Here is a 27,855-nt window from a genome sequence, read left to right on the forward strand (position 1 = left end):
TGAAAAAACCATATGTTTCCCTGGGTTTAATTGTGGGATATGAACTCGAATCCTTATCTTAGACCTTAGTTCCCCCAGAGGCACAGAGGGCGTCAATAAGAAGGCTCTAATCCTTAACTGGGCCGCTGCATAGATGTCCACCCACTTTGGGATGAGACTCGTCTGGGATGAGTTGTTGGATAAAGGTTCACTGGAACCCAATGCATGATAGAGTCCTCGTTCGAGGGAAGTGTCGTAACTTGCAGGGGCATTATTTGCTGTGGAGTAGGGGGATACTGTCCCCTTTAGAATCTTGTTTGCCTCTCAGACCCCAATTCCCCCTCCAGCTGAAATTCAGTTTCTTCAAAAATCTTTTCAAAACTAGGATAAGCATCTATAATTGAAGCATCCCGAAAAGCTGTTCAGTTTTCTTTAGTGCATCTTTTCCTTTATGGTACTATACGGCTCATCTTTCACTGTCATTTTCACTTAATTTGGAAAAATTTGGTCCTACTTTGCGCCCCCCCCTCCCAGGATTTTGAAAAAATCACGCCAATGATAACTAGCCTCGTATCGTGTTTTTTTTTTTTTTTTTTTTTTTTTTTTTTTTTTTTGCTAGCCATAAACCGGTTCTGCATCTAGTTTATTCATGTTATACAAAACTTAAAGATGTAATGTGCTCGATGTGTTTTTTTCTTAGTTATCAATCACATCAACAGAAAGTAACCATTGAAATTGTAAGTGTTGAGAAACCTCAACGTAGTAGGGGAGGGGGCCCTGAGACCGTACTCCCTGTCCCTATCAAACAGTTCGTGGTGTAAAGAACTGTAAGTAAGGAGTTACTCGGCTCAATAGTGATCGAACCTATAAAAAAACGGAGTTTTGATACCAATAGACATATCAAAAGAATTGACTTTTTATGCTGATTTCAAATATTTAAATTTCATTAAGTTTAGTCTTACCCATCAAAGATTATGAGCCTGAGAAAATTTCCTGATTTTCGGAAAAGGGGAGAAACAGCCCCTAAAAATCAAGTGATCTCAAGAATCTGTTGGTGTGAAAATCACATCATATCAGATTCAGCGTATCAGGGAACCCTACTGTTAAGGTTTCATGCTCCTATCTGCAAAAATTTGGAATTTTGTATTTTTTATTTTTTTTTTTTTTTTTGCCAGAAGAAATATAAAAGATACTTTTTTTTTTTTTTTTTTAGGGTGATTGTATCGATCCAGTGGTCCTAGAATATCGGGAGAGAGCTGATTCGAACGGAAATTAAAAATTCTAGTGCTCTTTTTAAGTGACCAAAAAAATTGGAGTGTAATAAGGCCCACTCCCAGGCCCCTTTTTTCCAAAATCGTCCGATCAAAATTTTTAGACAACCATTTTGTTCATCATAGTTGAAAGGCTCAGTAACTATTAATTTGGGTATAACATGACCTCCCCACAGCCCCAGGGGAAAGCTGTTTTAACTAAAAAAATTGTTTCTTGTTGCGCGGGATAGTTCTTTTTGGGATGCAATTATATAGTTTTGAATGGGGGGGGGGGGAATTTTCTATTGGGGGGTTTCCACGGGGTAATTTTCCATGGGGGGGGAAGCTTCCAGGGATTAAACATGTTAGGGGAAATTATACAAGGGGAGAATTTGCTAGAATTCTTATACACAATTCTTTTTATGTCTTGCTTTCTCTTTTCCGTCTCAATTTTACGCGCAGAGTGGTTAAGAGTAACTGCCCAGGGTAAATTTTCACCGGGATTGAATTGTCAAGAGGATATTTCCTTGGGGAGGGGTTTTTCTGTGGAGGTGGGGCCAGATTTCCTGGCATTATTTAAAAAACGATCAGAAATTAAATAAAAAAAAAGTTTTTTCAACTGAAAGTAAGGAGCACCATTAAAACTTGAAACAAACAAAAACTATTACGTATATAAAGAGGGTTGCCCCCTCGTCGAGACTTCGCTCTTCACGCTGAAGTTTGATATTTATCCCAGTTCTTCAAGAATGACTCCTGAAACACAGGAGCCGTTTAATTAGAACAATAAGACGTTTTTTTTTAAGTACTCAAAAACTCTAGCGTAAAGAGCGATGTGTTAAGGAGGGGGCAACCTTCTTTAGGCCTATATACGTAATAATCTCTGTTCGTTTTAAGTTTTAATGTTGCTCCTTACTTTCAGTTAAAAAAAATGTTTATTTATTTAGTTTTAATAATGTGCCCAATGATTTCTTATGTATCTCAGAAAATTCGCTGGCTTTTCACTTTTGAGTTGCTCCCTCCACTCAGCCAAAGTAGCGTGCCCTCCCGTAAGTATTGAGTTGTGTATTGTGTTAATTATTGATAAGATAAGATTTATTCATAATCAATTAATCATACAAGACAATACATTGTGCTAATCCCCCAAAGGCTCCTAGGCCTGTAATAGAGGGGGAATACATACCGTTTAAATAGGCCTACATTGAATAATACATTCAATACATACAATTCAATCACAACACTCCTAATCCCCCTCGAAAGGCTCCATGGCCAGGTATACACGGGGTACTGAGAAGAAAAAAAAAGAAAAAAGAAAATACAATATATATAAACAACCATAAAAAAGAAATCAATCGCCAAACAACATATAAAATAAAAAAGAGGCCATACTTGAGGCCTGGGAGTCATAGCGCAGAGAAGACCACCATAAAACAAAACTAAACATTCAGGGGACATCAACTCCACAAAAAAAAACAAAAAACTATTCTGTTTGATTCTTAACTAAATGGTCCTTAAGAATCCTCTTGAAAGTGCCAAATGAGTGGCATTTCTGTACTGAAGAAGGCAGGGAGTTCCAAACCTGATGACAAGCGATGAGGGGATTGAAATCTGACCACACAGTTGGAGTAGGAGGAATGCAGATACTATGTGACGAACGAAGGTTATATGGAGCTGAATCAGAAATAAACTGAGGAGTTTTTTGAAGAGATTTTGGAAGATTGCCATGAAGCTGATGAAAAACAAAAGAAGCACAAGAAAGAATGTAGATAGACTGTAGATTTAGAAGCGGTCAAGAACGGTTGGTGTCCATAACAAGACACCGTTTTTTTGAATGCAAGAGATAAAGAGACCGCAGTGTAGAAGGAAGAGTAGACATCCATACTATGGGGCAATAAGAGACATATGACTGGACAAGGCAGAGAAAAGGAGCTTCAGAATAGATCCAGGAAAGGTGTGTTTGAGTTTTCGAATGACACCCAAACTCCGTGAGACCTTTACCCTAATCATGGCTATATGGTGTCTAAACGAAAGGTTCTCATCAAGCAGGATACCAAGAAACCGGACGAACCGATTCTTTGGTCTACACAAGGAGCCTTGTGACACCTGAAGCTGTGTCAGTTGAGGGAAAGCTACACCAATCCCAGAAAAAATAAGAAAATGTAACTTGGCAACATTCAAGGCCAAGTAATTCGCCTCAAACCATGAAACTACTCTCTCAAATATTGCCACCATATTAGACCTGATATCACATTCCATCTTCCCTAGAGTCCCAAAAGTGCTGTCGTCAGCAAAAGCAACGATGCAATCTTCATTAGAAGTGGCATTGGTACACGAAGGAACATCCGGATGACACAGATTGCAGCATACTAGAGGACTGGTGTTCTTAACTGCTGAAATCAGATCATTGACGTAAATCAGAAATAAAACTGGGCCAAGAACAGATCCCTGGGGGACGCCATATTCTACTTCAGAAGGGCTCCGGAAAAGCGGATCAATTCAAATAAGTCTACCAGAAAGATATGATTCAAACCAAGAGAAAACATTTGATCTTATACCAATATGCGATAATTTCCAAAGAAGAATATGATGAGTCAAAGAATCAAAAGCTTTACGAACATCCAAAAATAAAGCTGCCGGGATAAGACCAAAATCTAATGCCGAATGAATGAAATTCAAGAGAGATGCGCAAGCATGCTCTGTAGAGTGATTCGCTCGGAATCCGAACTGGAAATCATGTAAAAAATTTTAGAAATCCAGAAAACTAAGAAGCCTGGATAGCATAGCCTTCTCAAAAATTTTGCTGAAAACAGATAGAAGAGAAATTGGCCTATAATTAGCAGGATCACTCCGGGACCCACCTTTATACAGCACTATAACCTTAGCTCGCTTGAGTGATTGATGGAAAATTTCTTTTTCGAAAGACAGATTGACAAGCTTTGTCCATGGTAACAGAATAGCAGGAAGAACAGCACGGATAACCCTTGTAGGAATTCTGTCTGGCCCTGAAGACGATGAACCTTTAAGGGCATTTACGATCCGAGCTGCCTCAAACTCAGAAACAAGGTTAAAGAACATTGACTTTGAACATGGGGGTTCAAGGTAGGCTCTGAAATCGCAACGAGGAGTTGTAGAGCTCACAGAGGAAGCAGTCGTTTTTCCTATATTATCAAAATAAGACGTAAGCTCTAGCTGAACATTTTCTTCTCCTTGGACAATATTTCCGTCAACTATCAGCGTTGTTGGAACTTAAGATGGAGGGGGAGTAAGTCTAAGCAAAGAATTAATAATTTTCCATGTCCTCCCAACATCCTCTCCACACTCAGAAAATTTCTTGTGATAATGCTGAGACTTGGCCTTACGACACAGATAATTAAATATACTCCTATAGGCATTGAACCGCTAATGATGAGAAGCAGATGACGAAGCCTTGTATAGCTTCCACAGATAATCTTTCCTTTTCCAGCTTTTATGGAGACCTGGAGTCATCCACGAATTCAGCAGTACTATCCTTATCGAGGTATGAGGCGCTGGATTCTCGTGGCAAACTTCTAGTATACCTTCTTTTACTGGATCATAAAAGCAATCAAAAGAGCGGTTAAAATCCGATTCAGAATCCAAACTATCCCATGGCTAATCAGTCAAACGAGATTTAAGTAGACTGATTTCACTGACACCAAAACAGAAAAATGGGAGATTAGATGGCGAAGTTTTACGCTGCGATCGATCAACAGTCCTATATCGTGAAATAGCAGGGAAATGATCAGAAATATCACTAACCATCACCGAATTATCTAAGACATCTAGTGACGAAAAAATATTAGCAATAAGTGATGCATGCATCTCAGTAACTCGGGTTGGTATACAAACTGAAGGTAGAGTTCCCGCAGAAAGCATCATTGACAAAAAATCTGCAGCCGAAGCAGAATTTTGATCCAGCAGGTTAAGGTTGAAGTCCCCCATAAGGATTTGTTCGCAAGGATGCTTTTGGACTAAGTCCAAAACCTCTTCTAGAATTTTCATAAACGAAGGAATAGATCCACTAGGGGATCTGTAAACCAAACCGACAACTAAATCCTTACAGCCTGACTTAATCTCAATTTAAAGGGATTCAAAGATTCCTTCCTCATTTCTACTCAAATCAATTCGGAAATTATATACAAGATGATCGGCAATATACAGGGCAAGGCCACCTTTCGCCATCTGTTTCCGGTTCATCCTCTCCATCCTAAATCTTTGGATATCTAAAAGCATATCCTTTTTTGAATCCAGGAAAAGTTTCACATAATCCAATAACATCCGGAGTTCCACCATTGACGATCCGTTTCAGCTCATCAAAAGAGGAGCAAGTCCCTGAATGTTTAGGTGAAGCACAGAGAAAATACCATCTTGTTTAGAAGAGGTAGAACCATTTAATTGCGAAATATATTTACTTTCAATAACCGATTTAGGATCATTATAATTCCTATTTCTACTTCCAACTGAATTATTAATTATACTTTCTATATCTAAAGGATTATTTTGTAACTCAACAAAACGTTTCCCCAAAGAGTTGACCTCACCCTGGTCACCAAAGAATTAATCATTTTACTTACGGTGGATGGTAGATCCGCTCCGCGGCCAAACTCACTAGACCAAAGGTTAACGACATTACAGCAGAGCTATGGCATCTATGCGGAAGAAAAATATTAACATCGAAAAATTAAACAACCGAAATAATAAAAAGAGAAAAAATACCGAAAAGTGCACCCAAAAATAAATAGAAACAACCAATATTTTTGATAAAAAAAAAAACAAAAAAAAAACCGAGAAGGAAAAAATGAACCAAATTCTAGTGAATTGGTAGAGAGAATTTAACATTGACTTTATTTTGATCAGTTAAGGTCGACTTGACTAGGGTCAAAACAAACGTTGCTTTGAACCTAAAAGATTCATAACAGTTCTTGAAGTTCATTGATACATCATTTTTATGTATCATATCTCTGTTTTATACCTCTCTTATTTTATCTCTATTTATCTTGTCTATATTATCTATCTATCTTATTATATCTCTATCTTATTTTATATATCTTTCGGTATATCGATATATCGTATTGATATATCATATTGATAAAGAATGGAATGACCAATTCATGATTGATAGAGCTGCAGTCATTTCTTCGAAGAATATTTAGTAACTTAACAACTTTTTCTTCAATTTTTCTTTTTATTTAGCTTGTTAATTCGGTACCCCCTTTTCAGAGCTACTAATCCATCAAGTTTTACGCTAGAATTGTATGTAAATAATCTGGCGAAACCAGCGTCTTGTGTGTTTGATCATTTGGGATCCCTGCAGTATGACCAGAATTCAAACATCAGTGTGGATTTTTCGATTAAGGTAAAATCATTCTGTTTTTAAAAATTCTAAATATTTTCTTTAGTCACTGTTCCTATTTGAGCCTCTGCTTTTCTTGGACCTTAATCTAGAAATGATTTAGTTTATTCGGTACAATTGCATTATGCATACTCTTTTATATACTGTATATGGAATGTCAAACTGGAGTGCTACAGATACCGGGACGGATACCCACCAGACTGGTTATTTAAACATACCACTATTAAGAATTGGAATGCAAAGAGTAGTTTTCATTGCGTTTACGATATTTAAACTGTTTTTTGTTAGGGGTTTAGTGAGGGGGGGGGGGGGGGAAAGGTACCTAGGTCTGGTTAGGTTGCGTTACGTATTTAATATAAGGTATGTTTTACCCCCACCCCTACCACCTAATGTGCAAATATATAACCCAAATTTGTTTCTAAATTATTATATATTCATCCTATTTTATTTTATTTCATTAGCATTAACCAAACTTGACTTCTTTAGCAGTATATAAAAGAGTACGTTTAATGCAGCAGTAACTTTTATTCTTATGATTTTATATATTCTATTATATTATATATATATTATATATATTATATATATTCTATATATTTTATATATTTATATATTCTATATATTTTATATATTTTATAATATTCTTTATAATTTTTTTATTTAACAACTAGTCTGATGTAAAAAATTTTCTCCATTTGTGCCATAATGTAGAAGTATACTTTTCCTTATGAATTACGTGTTTTGTTTTATGCAACCTAGTAAAGGACAAATCACGACCCGTAGTAACCAAAATTTAAAAACAAATTAAAAAACAAAACTGGTAAGTGATAAAGGATTGTCATTTCCAACTGATTCAGGAATGGTAACTATTTTATCGATTAGTCTTAATAGTAAAATGTTATTTTGTGAGCAAATTTGAGGGAGTTTCGAAAAATAGCCTGAAATCTCTAGCATTGGCGTCGGATCGAAACAAAAAGTACACCATAAACGCTAAGGGCGAGAAATTTCGTAATATACGAAAATGACATATTAGTAAAAACCACAATATATTATGTCAACCAGGCAGGGCCGTATCCAGGGGGGGAGTTACCCGGTTTGAACCTCCCCCCCCCCCCCCGAAATGTTTGTCTGACTCGTAAAAACGCAACAAAAACGGTTATAAACAAATTTTGTATGCGATTTTGAGGTTTTTTGTGTAACCCCCCCCCCCCCCCCCAAATTTTTTTTTTAGTAATATCTCTTCCGAAAAAAAATCCTGGGTACGGCCTTGCAATCAGGGTTTGTCAGAAGGATCTAATTACTAATATTAGCGGATTGAAAAAATGGTATTGCAGGTTCTGTGGTGCTATATTTCTTTTTTTATTATGTATAAAATAAAAAAATTCATTTTTTATTATACTATATTTCTTATTTTTTATTATATTTTTATTTATCATGAGGAAGGATCTGCAATCAGTAATGAAAAACATAAGTAAAACTAAACGAAACATGTCACTACCTCCTCTGAAAAGCAACGCTTTTCCGTGGGGGAGGTAGAGGAGACGAACAACTGAGGGAAAAGAGAAACAAAAAGAAAAAATACTTTACCAGCAACACCACCAAAACCACGACAAGGATCAATAAATATATAAAAACAAACATCAAACAGCTATATAATATCAATATTCCCCATAGAAATATTAAGATAATTAAAAAATGAATTTTCATACTCTATAAAATGCACTTCCTTAATAGTTTCTCTCAATGAATGTGGATCATCAATTGTCTTAACGTTTTAAACTATTCAATTTTTGGGCAGGCCTAACCATTATTTTCCATTTTGGGTATATAGGCCTATATGTATTTGAACAATAGCGCTTCTTGAACTCTAAAATCCTTGCGTCAGCCCTGCAGTGTATTGCTACAGTTGAGTTCGAAACCTTGGTTTATTATCACCAAGCTGAGATCACAACTGAGAGCAACCACGAGACAGAGTACCTGTATAAAACAGAAAAACATGAACAGGCAGAAATGGATCTAGTAGATACACGAACATGAACAGTGCCGCTAATTCAACTCCATCCCGAAGCAGCAACTATCGAGAATTAGATTGTTTCGTTTATTTATTTGTTTTTTTTTTTTTTTTTGTGTCTTTTAGTTTATTTTTACTGAAGTGCAAATGGCTTTTTTTCGGTTTTTGGGTTTTTATTTTTTTTCGGTTTTTCCGTTCTTATCGTACAAATGTAACATATGGGTCATGAATCTATATTTGTGCTATCTGTGCTTATTGTCTTTATACGGCCACTTTTATTATCAAGTTGTCTTTAAATTTATAATGGAATTACGTTTAATTTTTTTTTTCATTTCTGTTTTTATTTGAAAACCAGTTGCTAAAAAAAATGCTTAGTTTCTAGTTTGCAAAATGTATTTTGATACTTTGCCTTAATAGAGAATTCCGGTATTTCTTTTTTGAGGCAATGTGTCTTCTCAGCTCAGTTTTTGCAAGTCCGCCAATAACAATAAGAATTTCTTCACATAATAATAGTGTTCAAAAATTTTCAATAGTGATTCAAAAGTTTAAAAACTTTCCCATACCGGGAATCGAACCCGGGCCTGCTGGGTGAAAGCCAGCTATCCTAGCCACTAGACCATATGGGATTAACAATTGACGAAAATTTTATGATTTATGATTTTTTATAATGCAGGTTCGAGTATGCTTTAAGAAAACAGTGAATATTAAATGATAGGGCCGTTGTAAGGTGAGACGGTGAGACTGGGCCGTTAGCATTGGCGCCCATAGGCTGAATTTTAGGGATGGCTTACCTTGTCTAATCGGCACTTCCAGTACTGTATAATTCAAATCTCAAAACGAAAATATATCATAAGCAGGAACTTCAAAAAGAGCTCATGGAGGGCAACCAATTACAAGCGTGCCCATAAGGGGGGAGGCATTTGTCCCTCCTGGCTGAATGACGGTGTCATATATTTGTTTTAATTTGAAAAAAAATACTTTCCACAGAATAAGTTTTCAAAGAAAAGTAGAGCTCTATTAAGCCCAAAAAGGGCAGAAATAAAGTCAAATAAACTTCTAAGCGTAAAAAAATTTGCTCTCAAAGGCTAGTTTACAGTGAGAATTTGCAAATACTAGAGAGTGCTAATTTGACCCAATCAGAATTTTTCGGCCAATCACAGAATTCTGTGAAAATCTGATTGGCTTAAATTAGCGCTAGCTAAATCTTGTTATCAGTAGAAACTCGTTGTGAATGAGCCCAGAGACATTTGTTAATTTATATTTTTTATTTTAAGTAGAGCCTAAGTAGAACATAACTTAGGCTTTACTAAAAAAAAATAAATGACCGTGGAATGTCAGTTTAATTTACCTATACTGATATTTATTCCTTAAAATAAAAAATGGGTAAAAAAAAGTGAGTAAAAGTTTTTTACTTATTTAAGTAAAATAAAGTGAAAACATTTAAACTTATTTTGTTTTCAGTAAAGCGCAAATTATGTTCTGGTCTTGAGAAGGCAAGGGGGTTATCAGCCCTACTAATGTTAATTTTTGCTCATTTTGAGTTTGACTCGGCTATTTATTGTAGTTTCTGTTCATTTTGAGTTCATTTATTGATTGAAAGTGATTTGTGGTAGTTTTACGCTTGGCTGATTACTTGACTTCATTTCTGCCCATTTTTGGCTAAATGGAGCTCTTTACTTTTCTTTGAAAAGCTTGTTTTGTAGAAAAAGTTTTTTTTTTATATGAATTTCTGTTCGTTTTTTATTGACAAAAACATTTTCATGGAAAGAAAATTAATGTTTTGTATCTTTTCGTTTTTTTTCTATAAGAATCCATAGTTTGGCATAATTGTGGGTATTTGACATGCCCAATATTCCTAAGGACATAGCTGCTGGACCGTTCTACTATGATGAACAAAATAGTTGTCTCAAAATTTTGACTAGATGTGTTTGGGAAATAAATCGGCTTGAGAGACAAGCTGATTTCCCTCCAATCTCTTTTTACTCTTAGAAATGACCCTATAACTTTTAATTTTTAGTCGAATTAGCTTCTTTAAATGTTTCAATGATATATCTAGCTATTATAGAGTGGTGCTGCCTATGATATTGCTTATATGTCTTTTTGAAAACCTGCATGTATACAGTTTTTTCGTTTAATTGGAGCACTTCCTAGAAGTTTCATCTTAATACTCTAAGCGTCTTTGGTTACAGTAACTGTAGTTGTAGTACTAAAAGTATACACATAGTGCTTTCTGGCTAGTCCTAAATCCCCCACAACTTACTCTTAAAGATCTAACTTAATAATATAAATTGTTCTCGGGATATTACTTTGTCACCTTTTTGAAAGTTCACATGTTAATAGTTTTGATTTAATTCAACGTCCGCCTAAATATTTCTTATATTTGATTACTGAAGATATTGTTATATTCTCTTTGGATTATTGGCTACAAAATGGCTGTCTCACAATTTCGATCGAATTTGTTTGGGGAAAAGAGGATATCAGGGAGAGGGGGCTTTTTTCGCTCCATCACGCCTGACTCTTAAAATGGAACTAGAAGTGTGCATTTCCAATTAAATGAGCCTCCTCTAAAGTTCACAAGACCCCTCTTCATAAAAACCTTACACCCCCCCCCCCCCGGGGAATAACTTGAAACCCTTATCCCCATACTTTGGGGGGTTGTGTCAATCCCAAAGGCCGTGTTATGAGCTCTTTGGACTATTTCTGAATAAATGGCTATCTTTGGATTTCTATCAGATGCATTGGGGGGAAATATGACGTGGGGGGATAGCTGCCCTCCGATAAATTTGACTCTTAAAAATGGCTCTTCAACTACCAATTTCCAATTCAATGAGCCCCCTCCGAAGTCTATACAACCTCCGTTTCCATAAAAACCTTAAATGCCCTTGACTTTCAGCGCGAAACGAAATAATGTATCCAAGGAAAGTGCCGAAGAAAAAACAACAAAAAAAACAAACGCGGAAAGTCAATGTGAAAAGAACCAAAAAACCAAAGAAAAAACCAAAAACTCAAAACATGAAAAAAATTAAATAAAAGCCAAAAATTATAAGAACTATAACCAACTATCTTACAGCTACACAAGTAAGTTATCCGCCAATATCCGTGATTTGCAGAAAATCCAAAAAATTATGAACTGTCATCGACGGATACTAGCAAACAACTGAGGTAAATAAAAAAAAGAAAACATTTCATTCATTCAAAACAAAACGAACCAGCAATTAAATAAGTTGGAGAACTATGTCATTTGATCTTTGTTTTTAATAATTGCGTTTCTTGCAAACATCCTTTGAGACCTAAGGGGTCTCAAAATATTGTGGGCAGTGGGATAGCGCTGCCTAAGTAAAAAGCGACGTGGGCACAATATATTGTTTTTTTTAGACCAGGGCATTTCGTATAGAAAAAAAATGGTATAGGAACTTCAAAAGAGCTCATGGAGGGCAGACAGCTCCCCCTCCCCCACGTCAACCACTTCCCCAAACACATCCAATCAAAATTTTGAGATAGCCATTTTGTTTAGTGTAGTTTTAAGGTCCAGGAATTATGACTTTGAGAATAAAACCCCCTCCCCCACAACTCTAAGAGCAAGGGTTATAAGTTGTGCCGTGTAGGAATATAAGTTTTATATAGGAAGGGGGCTCATTTGATTGGTAATCAGAAGTTCTACTGGCCTTTTTAACTGTCAAAAGTGATTGGAGGTCATCCAGCCCCCTACCCATACACCGATCATTTACCCAAACACATTCAATCACACTTTTTGAGAAAGCTATTTTGTTCAGGGTAGTTGAAAGGTCCAGTAATTATGTCTTTGAGGTTACCCCCCCCCCCCCATATAGCCCTTAGGTCAAGGGTTGTAAATTACGCCCTGGTGGCATATAAGGTTTTTATAGAAATGGTGGTTGTATAAACTTCAAAGAGGGCTCATTAGATTGGTAATCAGAAATTATAGTCTCTTTTTAAGATTCAAAGTGATCAGAAGGCAAATACCCCCCCACACACACACACACACACACACACGCACACACGTCATGCTTTCCAGACACGTAGCCGATGGACATTTTAAGGTGATCATTTGCTGTTGTAGAAACTTCGACAAGAGCAAAGTCGTTTGTTTATCGAAAGGGATAGTACCTTCTTTCATTACGTATAGCAGTTAGAGGGCAACCCCCCCCCCCTCACGCCATTCATTTCCCCAAACACTTCCAGTCAAAATCTCGAGATAGTTATTTTGTTTGACGTAGTTTAAAACTCCAAAAATTATGTCTTTGAGGATGAGAACCCCTTCATGGTCCTCACGGCAAGGGTTGTAAGGTATGCCTCAAGGGCATTTAAGGTTTTTATGGAAACGGGGGTTGTATAGACTTCGGAAAGGTTTAACCTAGAGTTTAAACCTAGAGTTTAAACCTAGACGTTTAATAGGACCTAGAGGAGCACCATAATAGGACCTGCTGAAGAAGAGAGGCGTTTGTACTCTCGAAACGTTCGCTTTGCTGTGTTTTTCAGTATTTTCATTTGGCCTTTAATAATCCCATTTTTGCTCGTTTTTCTTTCTTTATGACAATATTTTGTCTTGGGATTTCAATTATACAGCGCTGGAAGTGCTGATTAGACCAGGTAAGCCCACCCTAAAATTTAGTCTATGGGCGCTCATGACCAGTTATAGTACTTTTTTGAGTTATAGTGTTAGTTATAGTGCTTTTATAAGAAGTCGAAGTGATCACAAGGCAAATACCCCCCCCCCTCCCATGCACACACACACGTTGCATTTTCCCGAAATGCATCTGATAGAAATTTTAAGATGGTCATTTGTTGTTGTAGAAACTTCGAAAAGCATGGGAACTTATGAGAAGGTAAGTTGGCGCTAGTATCGTAAAGAAAAACTACCAACACCATTTGGTGTTCGGCGACTTTGTCTGATAAAACTAATACATTTCAGGTAGTTCAAATTTCAGGGATAATAAAGAAAGCATAATTGTGTTCCCAGTAGGCCTACGAGCTTAAAGTCAACTAACCTGCTTAACCTAATAAGATTTTCTCAAGGTAAGTTAGGCCTGTTTTATATAAGCAGTTCAAAAAAGGTGTTTAAAAATTATATTCAGTGAGAGTAAAGCCCCTTATGTCTCCCTTTTTCGGAGAGTCAACCTGGTCACCCTCAAGGAAAGGGGAATAAAAATTTCCTTGCTTTTCGACAACAATGCCCTCCATAACCCGTGTACAAATTCCTTTTTCAGTCAGTCTCCCCCCGTCCGACCTAACCTCCCTCGTTCTATTGCAACAAAAATCTCCCTCCTTACGCCGAAAAACATTTTCCCTGAAAGATATAGAAGAATTCGGCCCCGTGCGTAGTGGATATGTTAAATAAGTGACTGTCCCCCACTCTCATTTCATCTTCCAGTTGTTTAGTGTTTTTTTTTTTTTTCTTAAATTTTATGCTTTCTTTTTATAGTCTCTCTGTTTCTGTTTTTTTTAAATTTTGTTACTGTAGTAATTTTGTTATATTGTAGTAATGAGACTTAATTCTACACTTGTGTTTTTATTTGGTTTATTCTCGTTTAGTCTTGCGAATTGTTTTTGATAATTCTATTGAAATTTTTTCTGACTTCTTTGACATTTTGAAAATTTCTTTTTTCTTTCCTGACTAACCCTGTTATATTAGCCTTTTTGTGTGTGTGTTTATCGACTCGAAAATCTGAACTGGGTTTTTGATAGAAAAGTTCAAAAATAAATCTTATCTCATGTGGGCTGGATTTTTGACTTGAAATAAGTCTCGAAAGTAAAAAATGCTGATCAATAATCTCTTAAAGAGAAATGTCTGCGGTACTTGTTAATTATTCAGAACACACCCAAGAAGGGAATTTAGGTTAATCTTAATGAAATATATCAAAATATGATGAAAATATATCATTTTATTAGCAAAATTATGGGAACTACAGCAGAAAACTATGGAAAGCAGGCCGCCCAGAACGCGTTATATTAAACACCTAACCCCTAATCACCTCTATATATTATATATTAAATTAAAGTATACCTACATCGTTGTTTTTTCACTAAAAATAAGCAAATTATAACCGATTGCAGAGAGGCAAACCAGTTTTTGTCAAATCTAACAGAGTGAAATTCTTGAGTGTGTTCTGAATAATTAATAAGCACTGTTTCGGCTTTAAATCTGATGTATTGGAGATAAATCTTGTCAAATAACCAGTTTTCTATGGATTTTTTATTTACTTTTTCAATGAAGCCACCGGATGCTATATTGTAAGTGGCGATAGTAGTTTTCAATACTTATCTTCAATTTCTATTCTAATATTCTGCCTTCTTTTATCTCTCATCTATCTTATTCCGTATTTTTGCATCGGAGGTACAAATCTCCGAAGATTCAACTCTTAAGAGTTCCTATTCTCTTTTGTTTTGTAGTTAGTGTTGTATTTGCCTTTGTTTTTTTTTTCATTTTTCCTCTTTTTACTCCTCTTTTAATCTGTCCCAAACAAGAAAGAAAATAAATTATTATTTTTGATTGTTCTTTCTCTTTTACTTCTGTTTTAGTATTATTTTTTTCAAGTCTTGACAATTAATTTTTTATTCTAGAACTTTGTCGATGGATTAGTCATAAGTGGCAAATACTCTACTATAACAGTTGCCGTATATGGGAAAGAAGCCCCTAGCCATGCAGAGTCAGAGCCACCGGTCGTAAGTTCCACAACTCAAATGGTTGAATCTGAACATGAGCAAGTAACGGTAGCAACTGTTGAACAACAACCAGCAGAAGAAGTAGCGGAAACGGAGGCTGCCGTGGATTTGGTTGAAAAAAGTAAAGCCCATGAGAGAAACTATAGAAAGCATGTTGTGGAAAGCGAAGAGGAAGAAAATAGAAATATTCAAGCAGACATGCCTGTCAGGTGTCCTACTCTTCCCACAGGTAACGCGTGGTAACTAATCGCTTCTCGGACAATACTTCCCCTAATATTTTAATATTTTATTAAAGTTGCACAAGGCCATACCCAGGATTTGTTTCCGGGGGGGGGGGGCTACTCAAATATTTTTTTCGGGAGGAGGGGGGGGGGGGTTACACAAAAAAACTCAAAAAACGCATACAAAATTTGTTTATATCCATTTTTGTTACGTTTTAACGAGTCAAACAAATATATCGGGGGGGGGGGTCCAAACCCTTACCCCCCCCCCTGGATACGGCCTTGAAATTGCAAGCCAAAGAATAGGAATGAAGAAAACATCATCGTAAAATTCGATTCTTTTGATACATTTACTGCTTGTTATCAAAAATCCATTTCAAAACTGCATCCGGTTTTCTTTTCTGTTGGGCTCAATTTTTACGCTTAAAAAGCTTGACCTAGAATAGCTGAGTATCCTTAGCTTCACTTAAATCCTAATTTGTATTTTTATTGCGTGTTGACTTATTTTTACCTTCAACAACATTCATGATTAGCCAGTGTGGTCTCGGAAATTATTTACAACATTCATTCAATTAATTAAAAAATAATTTCACAATATGTTTTTTACAGAAAAGATGCCGGACCCTTCAACCAAAGACTGCATTTTCTACGATTTCCTCAATCAAATGAATGTGTAAAATCTTCTCGGACAATACTTTCCTTAATGTTTTATCTGTCAAACCTGTTTAAATGGTCAAGAAACAGGTTTAGGGACTCAAATCCCTAATCCTAATAGCATAAAATGTCGTCCATGAACCTACCCAAGAAACAAGAGGAGCACCATAATAGGACCTAGAGGAGCACCCATGGTGAAACCGGAGAGTTTTAACCTATAGTTTAAATCTAGACGTATAATAGGACCTAGAGGAGCACCACAATAGGACCTAGAGGAGCACCATAATAGGACCTAGAGGAGCACCCATGGTGAAACCGGAGAGTTTTAACCTAGAGTTTAAACCTAGACGTTTAATAGGACCTAGAGGAGCTCCATAATAGGACCTAGAGGAGCACCATAATAGGACCTAGAGGAGCACCCATGGTGAAACCGGAGAGTTTTAACCTAGAGTTTAAATCTAGACGTTTAATAGGACCTAGAGGAGCACCATAATAGGACCTAGAGGAGCACCATAATAGGACCTAGAGGAGCACCCATGGTGAAACCGGAGAGTTTTAACCTAGAGTTTAAACCTAGACGTTTAATAGGACCTAGAGGAGCACCACAATAGGACCTAGAGGAGCACCATAATAGGACCTAGAGGAGCACTCATGGTGAAACCGGAGAGTTTTAACCTAGAGTTTAAACCTAGACGTTTAATAGGACCTAGAGGAGCACCACAATAGGACCTAGAGGAGCACCATAATAGGACCTAGAGGAGCACTCATGGTGAAACCGGAGAGTTTTAACCTAGACGTTTAATAGGACCTAGAGGAGCACCATAATAGGACCTAGAGGAGCACCATAATAGGACCTAGAGGAGCACCCATGGTGAAACTGGAGAGTTTTAACCTAGAGTTTAAACCTAGACGTTTAATAGGACCTAGAGGAGCACCACAATAGGACCTAGAGGAGCACCATAATAGGACCTAGAGGAGCACTCATGGTGAAACCGGAGAGTTTTAACCTAGAAGTTTAATAGGACCTAGAGGAGCACCATAATAGGACCTAGAGGAGCACCATAATAGGACCTAGAGGAGCACCCATGGTGAAACTGCTGTAACCGCATTACTGTTCATATAGAGTCTGTTCATTATGTCTGTTTTAACACTAAAAATGCAGTTCTTTGAAAATTTTACTATATTTTAATAAAGATGAATTTTAAGAAAGTACGTAGATTTAAGCATTAACCTCCTAATGAACCTTAAATATTTCTTTATGATGTTCCAGTGCCCCGCTTGCACCCGGGGGGAGGGACGGTAAGGACTTATCTGTGCTATTCAAAATAAAATTTGATTTTTGTCAAATTTTAAACTAGATGGCTGAAAACTGTCTGTTAAGGGTCTTCCAGAGAAATTGTCTACGGATTGTTTTCGGTACCTGGCTGACTATGCCAGGAAATACCTGGTATTTCAAACACCAGGCTGTACGAAAAATGTGGTTCAATCCCTCTTTCTAGGGCTATAATGATAGAAAGGTTGAGATGGCTAGGACAGGTTCTGCGGATGACAGGTTGCCAACTATTGTCCTTTTCGGCCAACCATCTAGGGCTAAACGGAAAGCAGGTCGTCCGTGGTTGGGGTGGGAGGATGTCGTATAGAAAGATTTAGGGGAAATAGGAACTTCCTGGGAGGGTGTAAAGAGGGAGGCTTTGAATAGATTGGGATGGAGAAGGAGCGTGTGTAATTGTGTTGGCCTCAGGTGGCATGGTGCTGCGGTGAGTTGTTAGCAGTGTTTGTAGTGTTTCCGATGTTATACTTTTTATTTTACTGCGCCGCGTTTTTCGAAGGTTTTATAACTCTTTTTGAAATCCCAATAAATTTGTTTTCGTCATTACTTTTTACTTTTAAGTTTAATATGGGTACTAGTTAACATTTCTGGATTCATCTTAAATGACAATTCTTTAAATTCGGAGAACGCGTTTAAAAACGAGGTTTTTGTACATTTTAGATTACTATAGTCTTTGCTTCACTCTTCTCTAGGTTGCAGGTTTTGCTTACATGGACGCCCATGTGGGGAGCTGGGGAAGCTCCAGCCCCCCCCCGCCCCCTTGCTGAATGATGCTGCCTTATATTTTTATGTTTTTGTTTTGAGATTTCTGTTATACAGCACTGGAAGTGCTGATTAAACCAGGTTAAAGCCCCCCCCCCCCGAAATTCCCATGGTTGATTAGGGCAACCATCCCCTCTCTCGTGTCATTTCGGTCTACTATTGAAAAAACGTTTCGTTCAGTCTAATATCGATTAGTCAGCGGAAATCAGATGGGCAAACAGAACCTGCAATATTTTTAATCAACCGAGGTCAAAAGGAATAACGACATGGAATATCGAATTAAGAATCGAATCAAGACATAGAATATCGAATAAGAATCGATATGGAATATCGAATTAAGGGCCATTGGACAGGAAAGAAGTGAAAAGGACAAAAGCAGATATTTCGGCAAGGCTTTCCGCCAAGCCGTCTTTGGTGCTCAATAAAAAAGTAGAAAAGCTTGTCTTTTGAAGTAAACACGAATTGAGCAGAAACACTGAACCAACCTTTTTTTTTGGTTTGTTTGTTTTAGTCCCAAGCAAAAGAGCATGTTAAACAGCAAGCTGAAAAAAGAAGAACAAACTTAGTAACTACTCTTTTGTAAGGGCCGGTGAAAAAAATATTTCTTCCTGACGAAATATTTTTCCTTAATTGACTGAAATGACACGAGGGAGGGGCTGGTTGTCCTAAGCACCAGCTGCAACATAGAGAGGAGTGAATCACAAACTATAGTAATGTAAAACACACAAGTATTCGTCGGTAGATGAATAGGTGTGTTTTTATAAGAATTCGTTTCCATAAGGACAACGTTTAAGGCCGTTGTAAAATCACTGATTAGCAACGACCTTACCCGTAAAAGGATTTGTTCACTTAATAAAGATTAAAAAACCATTTTGCCCTTATTAATTATGAGTAGCCACCATTTATTAAGCTTAGTCAGACGGTTTACGAAAGTCTTTTGCCGAAGGACATTCGCTCTCTGTGTTAGAGATGTTATGCAGAAATAAGATAAAATATCTTTGTTTGCTAACAAGATATGCAGAAGTAAATGTAGTATCTTTCATGCTCATGATGTCCTACATTTAAGTTAGAAAAAAACAACTTAACAGCAATATTTTTGCGCTAAAATATTATGACTTCATATCTTTTCCTTTATAGGATGTGCAGGATTATGTGCAGTGTCTATATCACACCGATGTCTTACATTTACTTGCTTAGACGCGGTGAATATACAAGTTGCGGTGTGTTTTGGTATGCTAAGGCTAATTATCCGCTAAGGAAGATTTAATGTCAGTAATCCTCAATTTAGTTCCGGTTAATTATCAGTTCAGTTCTTTTGGGGCTAGTTTTAGTTCTGATTAGTTTAGTTCAGGAAACAGTTCAGCTCTGACTAAATATCCACTAAGGAAGATTACCTCTCCTTGGGATTTGGACTACGAGGATTACTCAGAGGCAACGCTATAGCGTTGCCTATAATAAAGGCCGCGCGGCTCCATTGTTTTATTATTTATTTAAAAAAAAAAAGAAATTCCAGAGGCATTTCATATGGAATAGGGTCGTCGCATAAACTTCGGAAGGGGCTCATTCGATTGGAAATCGAGAGTTCTAGTGCCCTATTTAAGAGTCAAAAGTGATCGGAGGGCAACTAGTCCCCCTCACGCCCTTTTTCCCCAAATGTATCCGATAAAAATTTTGAGATGTCATTTTGTTAAAAATAGTTCAAACGTAATATAACAAAAACACCGGTGTCGACACAACCTCCCAGGGCCCGGGGGCAGGCGTTGTAAGTAAAGCCATAGGGGTAAATAAGGCTCTTACGGAAAATATGCTCATATAAATTTAAGAGGGGATTTTTTCGATTGGAAATTGAAATTGATCGCTCACGCTTAAAGTAAAAACAGATCCGAAGGCAGCTGGCCCCCCCCCCCTCCACGCCCTTTTTTCCTCCCACCCATCCGATAAGAACTTTGAGATAGCCATTTTTTGTAAATAATTCAAAGATCATATAACGAAAACTCCGGCTCTACACAACCTCCCAAGGCGCGAGGGCAGGCGTTGAAAATTATTAATTAAAAAAACTTTTCGAAAAAGAAGTTTTCCAAGAAAAGTAACGGCCATTTTAAACTTAAGATCAGCAGATACAAATACCTGTTAAAATTTAAACTCAAAACGACCAGAAATTACTATTAAAGAATAAATGAAACCCAAAACGAACAGAAATTAAATAAGCAATCATAACAAAAAAACATACAACAAGTAATAATATAAATGAATAAATAAATCTTAAAGCGAGTAAGGCTTAAATTGAATATGCAAATCAAGCTTAAAACGAAAAAAATATTTTGCTATTTAAGTATAAATAAAACCCAAAACGAACAGAAATTAAATAAAGAATCAATGCCAACTAACATACAATAGATGCTAATGTAAATGAATAAATAAATGTTAAAACGATTGAAACTTAAATTGAATATGCAAATCAAGCTTGAAACGAACAAAAATCACTACAAACAAGAGTTTGGGTATCGCTTCCTTCTCTCAGTGAAAAAGTCTAAAACCTACTGCGTCATTGGCGCTTTACTGAAAACAATATGTGTCTTGAACAGTCTTGGAAAGTGTAAACAAAATAAAAGTGATATTAATTGTTGATAATTAATTGTTTAAATAAAAATTATAATGATATAATGATAAATTAATATCACATAATGATATTAATTGTTGAAAGATCCATCAGTTCAAGGTTTTATTTCTCTGTAATTTTATTTTCATTTTCAATGCTGTAAGAACTGGAAAAGAAAATATTTGTAATACAATTCGTTTTCAGCGAAGCGCCAATGACGCAGTAAGCTTTTGGTTTTTATTTACAGTTAAGTAAGGGGGCAGTATCCAAACTCTTGTTTGTAGTGAAACTATAATCGCCTTGAATAATTTTCGAAAGAACTAAAAAAATTAAACTGAATATTTGATGTATAATGATACTAATAGCTGAAAGCATGAAAGCTCATATTCACGTGTTGTACGTGGATTTTGTCCGTGGAATTACATATTCACGTGTTGTACGTGGATTTTGTCCGTGGAATTACATATTCACGTGTTGTACGGGGATTTTGTCTGTGGAATTACATATCCACGTGTTGTACGTGGATTTTGTCTGTGGAATTACATATTCACGTGTTGTACGTGGATTTTGTCCGTGGAATTACATATTCACGTGTTGTACGTGGATTTTGTCCGTGGAATTACATATTCACGTGTTGTACACGTTTAGGGCAGCAAGAGTTTTCACGAAGTGGATTTTAGTGGCGAAATCCGGGGTTGAAACTATCTCCGCTGAAAACGATATCTGCTGGGAAGTCTGGGAATAGAGAAGAGATTTTTAAAATTGCATTATATGAACCAGTTCTCAAAAATTCAGTTTTTTATTTGAAATCAACAATTTATATCTGAAATTTTATTGAAACTTTATTGTTTTAAAGTTTATATACTGTTTTACCTATATATATATATATATATATATATATATATATATATATATATATATATATATATATATATATATATATATATATATATATATATATGTATATATATATATATATATATGTGTTTGTAAAATGATACTTTAAAATGGGTTTTATCAGTAAGGGGAATTTTATGCCGCTTGGGGGAAGAAGAAAGTATTAAGGGAGGGTTTAGGTACGGAAAGGTCCCTTCCCTTATCCGATGTGCAGGGAGTCTGAAGGTTTAGAACGTTTTATGTATTATTGTGAAGAACTGAAGGTACTTAGAAGGGAAATTTTTTGGAGGGATGTGATTCATAGAAGTTGTTTAGAAAATAAAATAGGAAGCAGTTGGAAAGTGGATATTAAAATTTGGGAATTTTTGTGAGTGTGGGGACGAGAAATAGGGAGGGTTTTCTGTCGTAGTGTTATTTTCGGGCCAAGAAATGTTATTTTTGGGCCAAGAAATGTTAAAATAATTTGTAGCATATGATGTTTCAGATCTTCACTAATTTTTACTTTTGTTGTTCATTCTTGAATCTGAATGCCAAGAATTGTGCAACCACGAGGCCGAGCAACGGGATTCAGATTCAACAAACCCGGGTTGAACACGGAAGATAAATCGATGGCTGAAAGCGGATCGTAACTGAATCTTTTCAGCCATTCGGAGCTGGTTGTCAACCTGTTTTGGAACCCGCTGCCTGAAAACGAGGCTCTAGAAAAAATTGTATAACCAAATATGGCTAGCATCATTTCTTTTCTATTGCTACTTCTGGGTTACAGTTATAGTGTGCGTGTATCAGTTATCAGTTATTAGGTTATACAGTTATCAGGTTAACAGTTATCAGGCATCATATGGCTGAATAAGCGTTTGTTGCTACCTATTGTACATTTGGTACGAGGAAACTGGGGATCCGTCAGATAAGAAGCCCTTGTGACGTTAGAACACGCCAGACCGGTTTTTGACTAATCTGTCTGTTGTGATCCAAGTCCGTATCAAAGGGGGAGGGATTTTAGGGATTTTGACCCCCCGCCCTCCGAAATGTTTGTCTGACTCGTAAAAACGTAACAAAACACAACACCAAATTTTTTATGCATTTTGAAAGTCATTTTCTGCACCCCCCTCGAAATAAATCCTTTTGTACCCCCCCCCTCCCCATCGGAAACAATTCTGGGTATGGCCCTGTTGAGATCATTCATCTTTTAGACAACGATTTTTTTTGAAAATGTGATGGCTCTGACCGTACTTTTCAGACCATTTTTTAGGAAACGAATCTCCTCTTTTCAATGTAATAAGGACTCTGGTGGGAATGTCATCAATACCCAACTAAAAAAAAAAAAAAAAAAAAAAAAAAAAAAAAAAAAATTCCGGGGCCATTGTTGACACGAAGGCCGTCGAATTGATGTTTCAGTTGCTGGGTCTTTTTTACAGGGACAAATTGCAAATCTGTCGTGCAACCTTGCTACAGGGGGGGGGGGCGATCCCTGGACCCCGTATTGCCAAATAGAGCGTCAGTCATGTGTGCTACCACAGGGTCAATGGTGTACTGGGGGAAAATATTTCAGTTTAAGCTCTTCCAACTGACATCTGTTAGGTTTAAGATGTTAGCATCTTGATTAGCAAATAATGAATTATGAGCAGAATAATGTAAAATCAGAGAAATAAAATCTTAGTAGCCAAAAAATAGGGCCTACTCTTAAAGTTACTAACTTCTTTCTTTCTTCTGAGATATTTTTTAATCTCAGGCAAATTTATGAATTAGTTTAATTAGTTTAGTCTAATTAGTTTTGTATTGTTTTGCAGCTACCATAGCCCCGTCAAGCGCCGACTTCCACTCAAAATCATTTGAAGGTGTAGTGACCCCTGAGATATCAAAGGAAGTTGTTCATAGCGTTGGAACCGAAGAAATTATCCAAGAACACGTTCAGCGGCTACAAGATACTCCCGAAGTTGAGGACATTGAGCGGGAAGATCTAGAAGAAATTCTAAGCGATGAAGATGTAATGGATGATTTTGATGTAAGTTTATGCCGTTTCTGCTATTTTTACTATTAATAAAACTAATTAATTAATGCTTATAATTAATTATTAATTAACATTTAATTATTATAATACTAATTACTATTGCTATATACTTTTTCGGAATTTAGCTATTTATCTGTTCAGTTTTGAACTTAGCTTTCTAAGACCTATTATCTAATATTTATTATTTGGTCTATTATCTAGCCTCCTTGAAGTAATAATTCGGAGGCTGTTTTATTTTTTTAATTTAGTTTCAATGATTATGCATTTTATTGTAAGTTATATTTTTGTATGTGCTTTGCTGATGACTGCCTTTGGATATAGAGCCGAAATATTCATTTAAAGTAGCAAATTTTGCTGTCTTAGGTTAATTCCTCATTGTTTGGCCTGTTGTGGTTTGTAGGATGGAATGAATTATTTTGATGTAAAAAAGTAAGTATGACGGTACTAGACTCTTAAGGTCCAAACTGGCGGTGCTGATTTCCGTTTCGTGGCCCGTCAGCCAGGAATGCAGCGGGGAGTTGGGGGCCAGCCATCCTGTGCTTTCGCACACCCCTCCTGAACACTTCCTCCTGATTTCTCCAAGTACCCATTTTGATCTGGGTCGACTCTGGCTACGTCTACAGAGTCACACCACTGACCCCCGTCCCAAACCAAATAACCGGTCACACCAGGAATCGAACCCAGGAATCGGACAAAGGATTCCCAACATGGCGTGCCAACAACTTAGCTAGGACAGCTCATTATTTTGATGTAGGTATATTTTGTTTTACTATTATTCGATTCTTTATCTTTTGATCTTCATGAATTTGGTTTCCTAAGTCCATGTCTATCATCTTTATTTGAATCTCTATCTTCGTAAATTAGCTCTTATTAGTACTTTGCTACTGTATTTATAACGTAGGGTCTGGCAACACAGTCACCAGACTATTTCCAGGTTTTTACCTATTTCTTCTGTTTTGCTCTACCCAGTATTATTTTTCTATTTAATCACAATATTACTGGAGGGCAAGTTCCCATCTTGATACGGAAAGATAGCTGAGCTATTCATACAACCCAGTTGTACCCATTGGCTGTCGCTCGGAATCAAGCATGTAATTTATTTTTATTTTTTATTTCCCTTGGGCCAAACAGAATATAAAGTGGAGGGCTGTATTTTGTTTTCTAAGTTTCCTTGGGCCTGACATAATGTAAAACATTGTTTTTTTTTTTTGTTTTTTTTGTTTTTTTTTTTCTTTTTTTTTTCGCAGTACAGTGGTGATAAAGATTTTTTTAAATCTGGCTGGCAGGGGATCTCTGCTTGGCAATATGGGGCCCAGGTTTGATCCCTGCTGCATAATGCTGGTTGACAGGTCCTACCTATCTCTTCAAAAAGGACTCGGCAACTGAAATATAGACAATTGTTGACGCCATCATTGGCTGTGAAGGTTCTTTGTCCATTATCTTTGTCAGCCGGTGTGTGTGGCCAGTGACCTTGTTTTTTTAGTTTAGCCATTATTGATCTTTTTCCTTTTTGTAGTATCAAGATGGTGAGAATGAGGTGCCAGATTTTGGTGAAGAATTCTTCAAAACATTTACTCCGGAGTCATTTGAGATAAAAAAGTATCAGGTATTTATTCTGATCATTACATTTTCTGCCTTAGGGGTTCTTGTTTGTGGTTCTTGATCGTTCTTGTGGTTCTTGATCGTTCTTGTGGTTCTTGATCGAAAAGCTAACGAGAGGCTAGTTTCAAATGAAGTAAAGTACTTTTGCTAATTGTTAAGCAAAGCGCTCTCTATCCAATAAACCTAAAGCATAAATGATAAAAACTCAAGGTTTTTATCATAGCGGGTGGCACCACAGGGAACCCTCACGCTTGTCAAAGTGCTCTAGTGATGTCCAAAGTCATTTTTGGACAAAGTGCTCTAGTCAAAGTCCTCCGAGCTAATTTTTAACTTTTTTCGAGCAGGAATGCAAAATTTTGTTGTTGTTTTTTTCACATTTTATGGCCTTTCCGGAACTTAAAAAGAAAATTCTTCTCCATTTAATGGGAAACACCAAATTTGTACTTTCTAATTATGCAAGTTTTATTAAATATAAATATTAAGTTCATATAAATATTATCATTCATTAAATATAATTATGAAATATAAAGTTTCATTAAGTATTTCCGACTCAAAACGGGTGAAGTTAAGCGGTTTTTCTAAGATTTCGGCAAAATAGGTATTGGCTTTTAGTTTTCTGTGGTTAATTTGGATCTATTGTCTGAGCTCTAAAAGTTGTGGCAAGACCACCCAATCTATTGTAAAAAGTTTCACCACAGAAACTAAAAAGCTTAATGAACAAGGCAGGGTTATTTTTAATGGTGGCCTTAAGCTTGATGTGGTTTTTCATTTTATCTTCGTTATTATTTCGTTTTATTTTATTTTATCCGTTTAAATTGTTTATTTACATTTTTTTTGTAACTTATATAATTTTGTAGAGTTGAATGTGCTAGCACAGCTTTGGGCTTAACACTAAATCCTGCAGTGGTGATTTTTATAAAGTTTTTAGCGTTATCAATCCACCATATTTGTACGCAACAATAGCAACAAAAGAATTAAATAGCCATCCGTTATCAATCAGAGCTTATAATAACTTGAGACTAAGAACGTATGGCAACTGCCAAAATATGTTCTTAAATTTCAAATTAAATTTCATCCGTGTAACAAAACGCAGACGCAATAGATTTGAATCAATATACACAAACAGTACACAAACAGTTTTAGTATGAAAAGCTCAAAACTCAAATGATTTTTGTATTTGAAAAAAAAAGGGATTGACAAAAGACGAGAAAAAATTAAATATAAAATTAAATGATATAACATTAAAAATTAAATAATATAACAAAAAAAAATCAAATAGGAAAACAAGGGTGACTTTCTCAACTGGTTGAATAATACCTTCGTTCTTTTGTTGTTGTTTTTTATCATATTTTGTTTGTTCTCTTTGTCGTCAAAAGTCATGTACATATATCCAGTGTGATCTTAGAACGTATTTAAGAAATAACGCATTTTGGGGAAAACATCAGATAAAACCCTTCTACGTTCAACTGCTCTATATAATAGATTATATATTATATATATTATTATCTATATATTATAGATACATATTATTTTATATATATTATTTATATTATATATTATTTTACATTATTCACTATCTATATAATGCAAAGTGTCCGTCTGTTTGAATTTAAAAAGAATCTATGTGGAATTATATTCAGAGGATTGAATACCTTATTCATCATTTTATGAGCCTCAACGTCGGCTGATTGTCTTAAAGGCAAAGGGTCCATTAGCGAACTCTTCCAGGGGAGAATTATCTCCCCTTTCTAAGTTCTCCCAGGTGAGAACTTAGAATTGAAACCTATTGACACTTTGTGATTAGATTTTGAAATTTGATTGACAAGACAATGAAATTGTGTCGGCAAAGTTTTCAATGTAAGCGGGTTTCACCACAGAAAATTCGACGAGCTGTCAAATTGATCAAATGACATTTTTTTAGGTGATTTTTGGCACTTTCTTAGCAGGTATATTAGAAAATTTTTAGGGACAAACCTTTCCAAGTTTTAAGAAGAAGGTTCTGCTCCGTTTGGTCGAAAAAACAAAATTTACACTTCTGAATGATATAAGTTTCTCTAAAATTAATTATATCTATCTCCAGCACAAAACAAGAAAAGTTACAAGGTTTTTCTAAGATTTTAGAAAAAGTAGATGTCCGCTTTTAGTTTTCTGCCGTTATTGTATCTATTCTATATAGTATCGAATCCCCTTCATCTTGTATTGAATGAAAATGTAAGCTAGTCAAGCTAGAAACTAGCAAGTTTTTTAGAATTTATTCGAAGACAATTAATTTTAATAATTAATTTCAGGATAAAGTAAATAGAATTAATCAATACTTTAAGGATTGAGTCAGGCTGTTTAAAACGACTTATTACTTTTTGCCATTCTTTCTTCGGTTTCAATTCTACAGCTAATATTTTCTGAGTTTTTTAACGCTGTTTCCCATTTTTATGCTATTCAGTTTCTAAGTCTTCTATTTTCTTCTAATTCTTCTATTTTTTCTTCTTGTAAACTTAT

At 36.0% G+C, this 27,855-nt stretch overlaps 1 protein-coding gene and 1 non-coding gene across 2 annotated transcripts in view; one reads left to right on the plus strand and one right to left on the minus strand.

Annotated features, from left to right (window-relative positions):
- The window catches only part of vir (VIR_N domain-containing protein), a 126,850-nt gene that overhangs the window by 38,453 nt on the left and 60,542 nt on the right, over nt 1-27,855 (plus strand). Inside the window, exons 3-6 of the mRNA XM_089097800.1 lie at nt 6,465-6,600; nt 15,185-15,515; nt 23,537-23,751; nt 25,274-25,363. Coding sequence (XP_088953926.1) covers nt 6,465-6,600; nt 15,185-15,515; nt 23,537-23,751; nt 25,274-25,363 — 772 coding nt within the window. The remainder of the gene's footprint in view (nt 1-6,464; nt 6,601-15,184; nt 15,516-23,536; nt 23,752-25,273; nt 25,364-27,855) is intronic.
- On the minus strand, nt 9,160-9,231 carry TRNAE-UUC (transfer RNA glutamic acid (anticodon UUC)). The gene has a single exon. It is a non-coding gene; the product is annotated as a tRNA-Glu (tRNA).

The sequence above is a fragment of the Artemia sp. Qi Xiang Cuo genome, chromosome 12 (assembly GCF_049724085.1).
Source record: "Artemia sp. Qi Xiang Cuo chromosome 12, ASM4972408v1, whole genome shotgun sequence".
NCBI lineage: Eukaryota > Metazoa > Arthropoda > Branchiopoda > Anostraca > Artemiidae > Artemia > Artemia sp. Qi Xiang Cuo.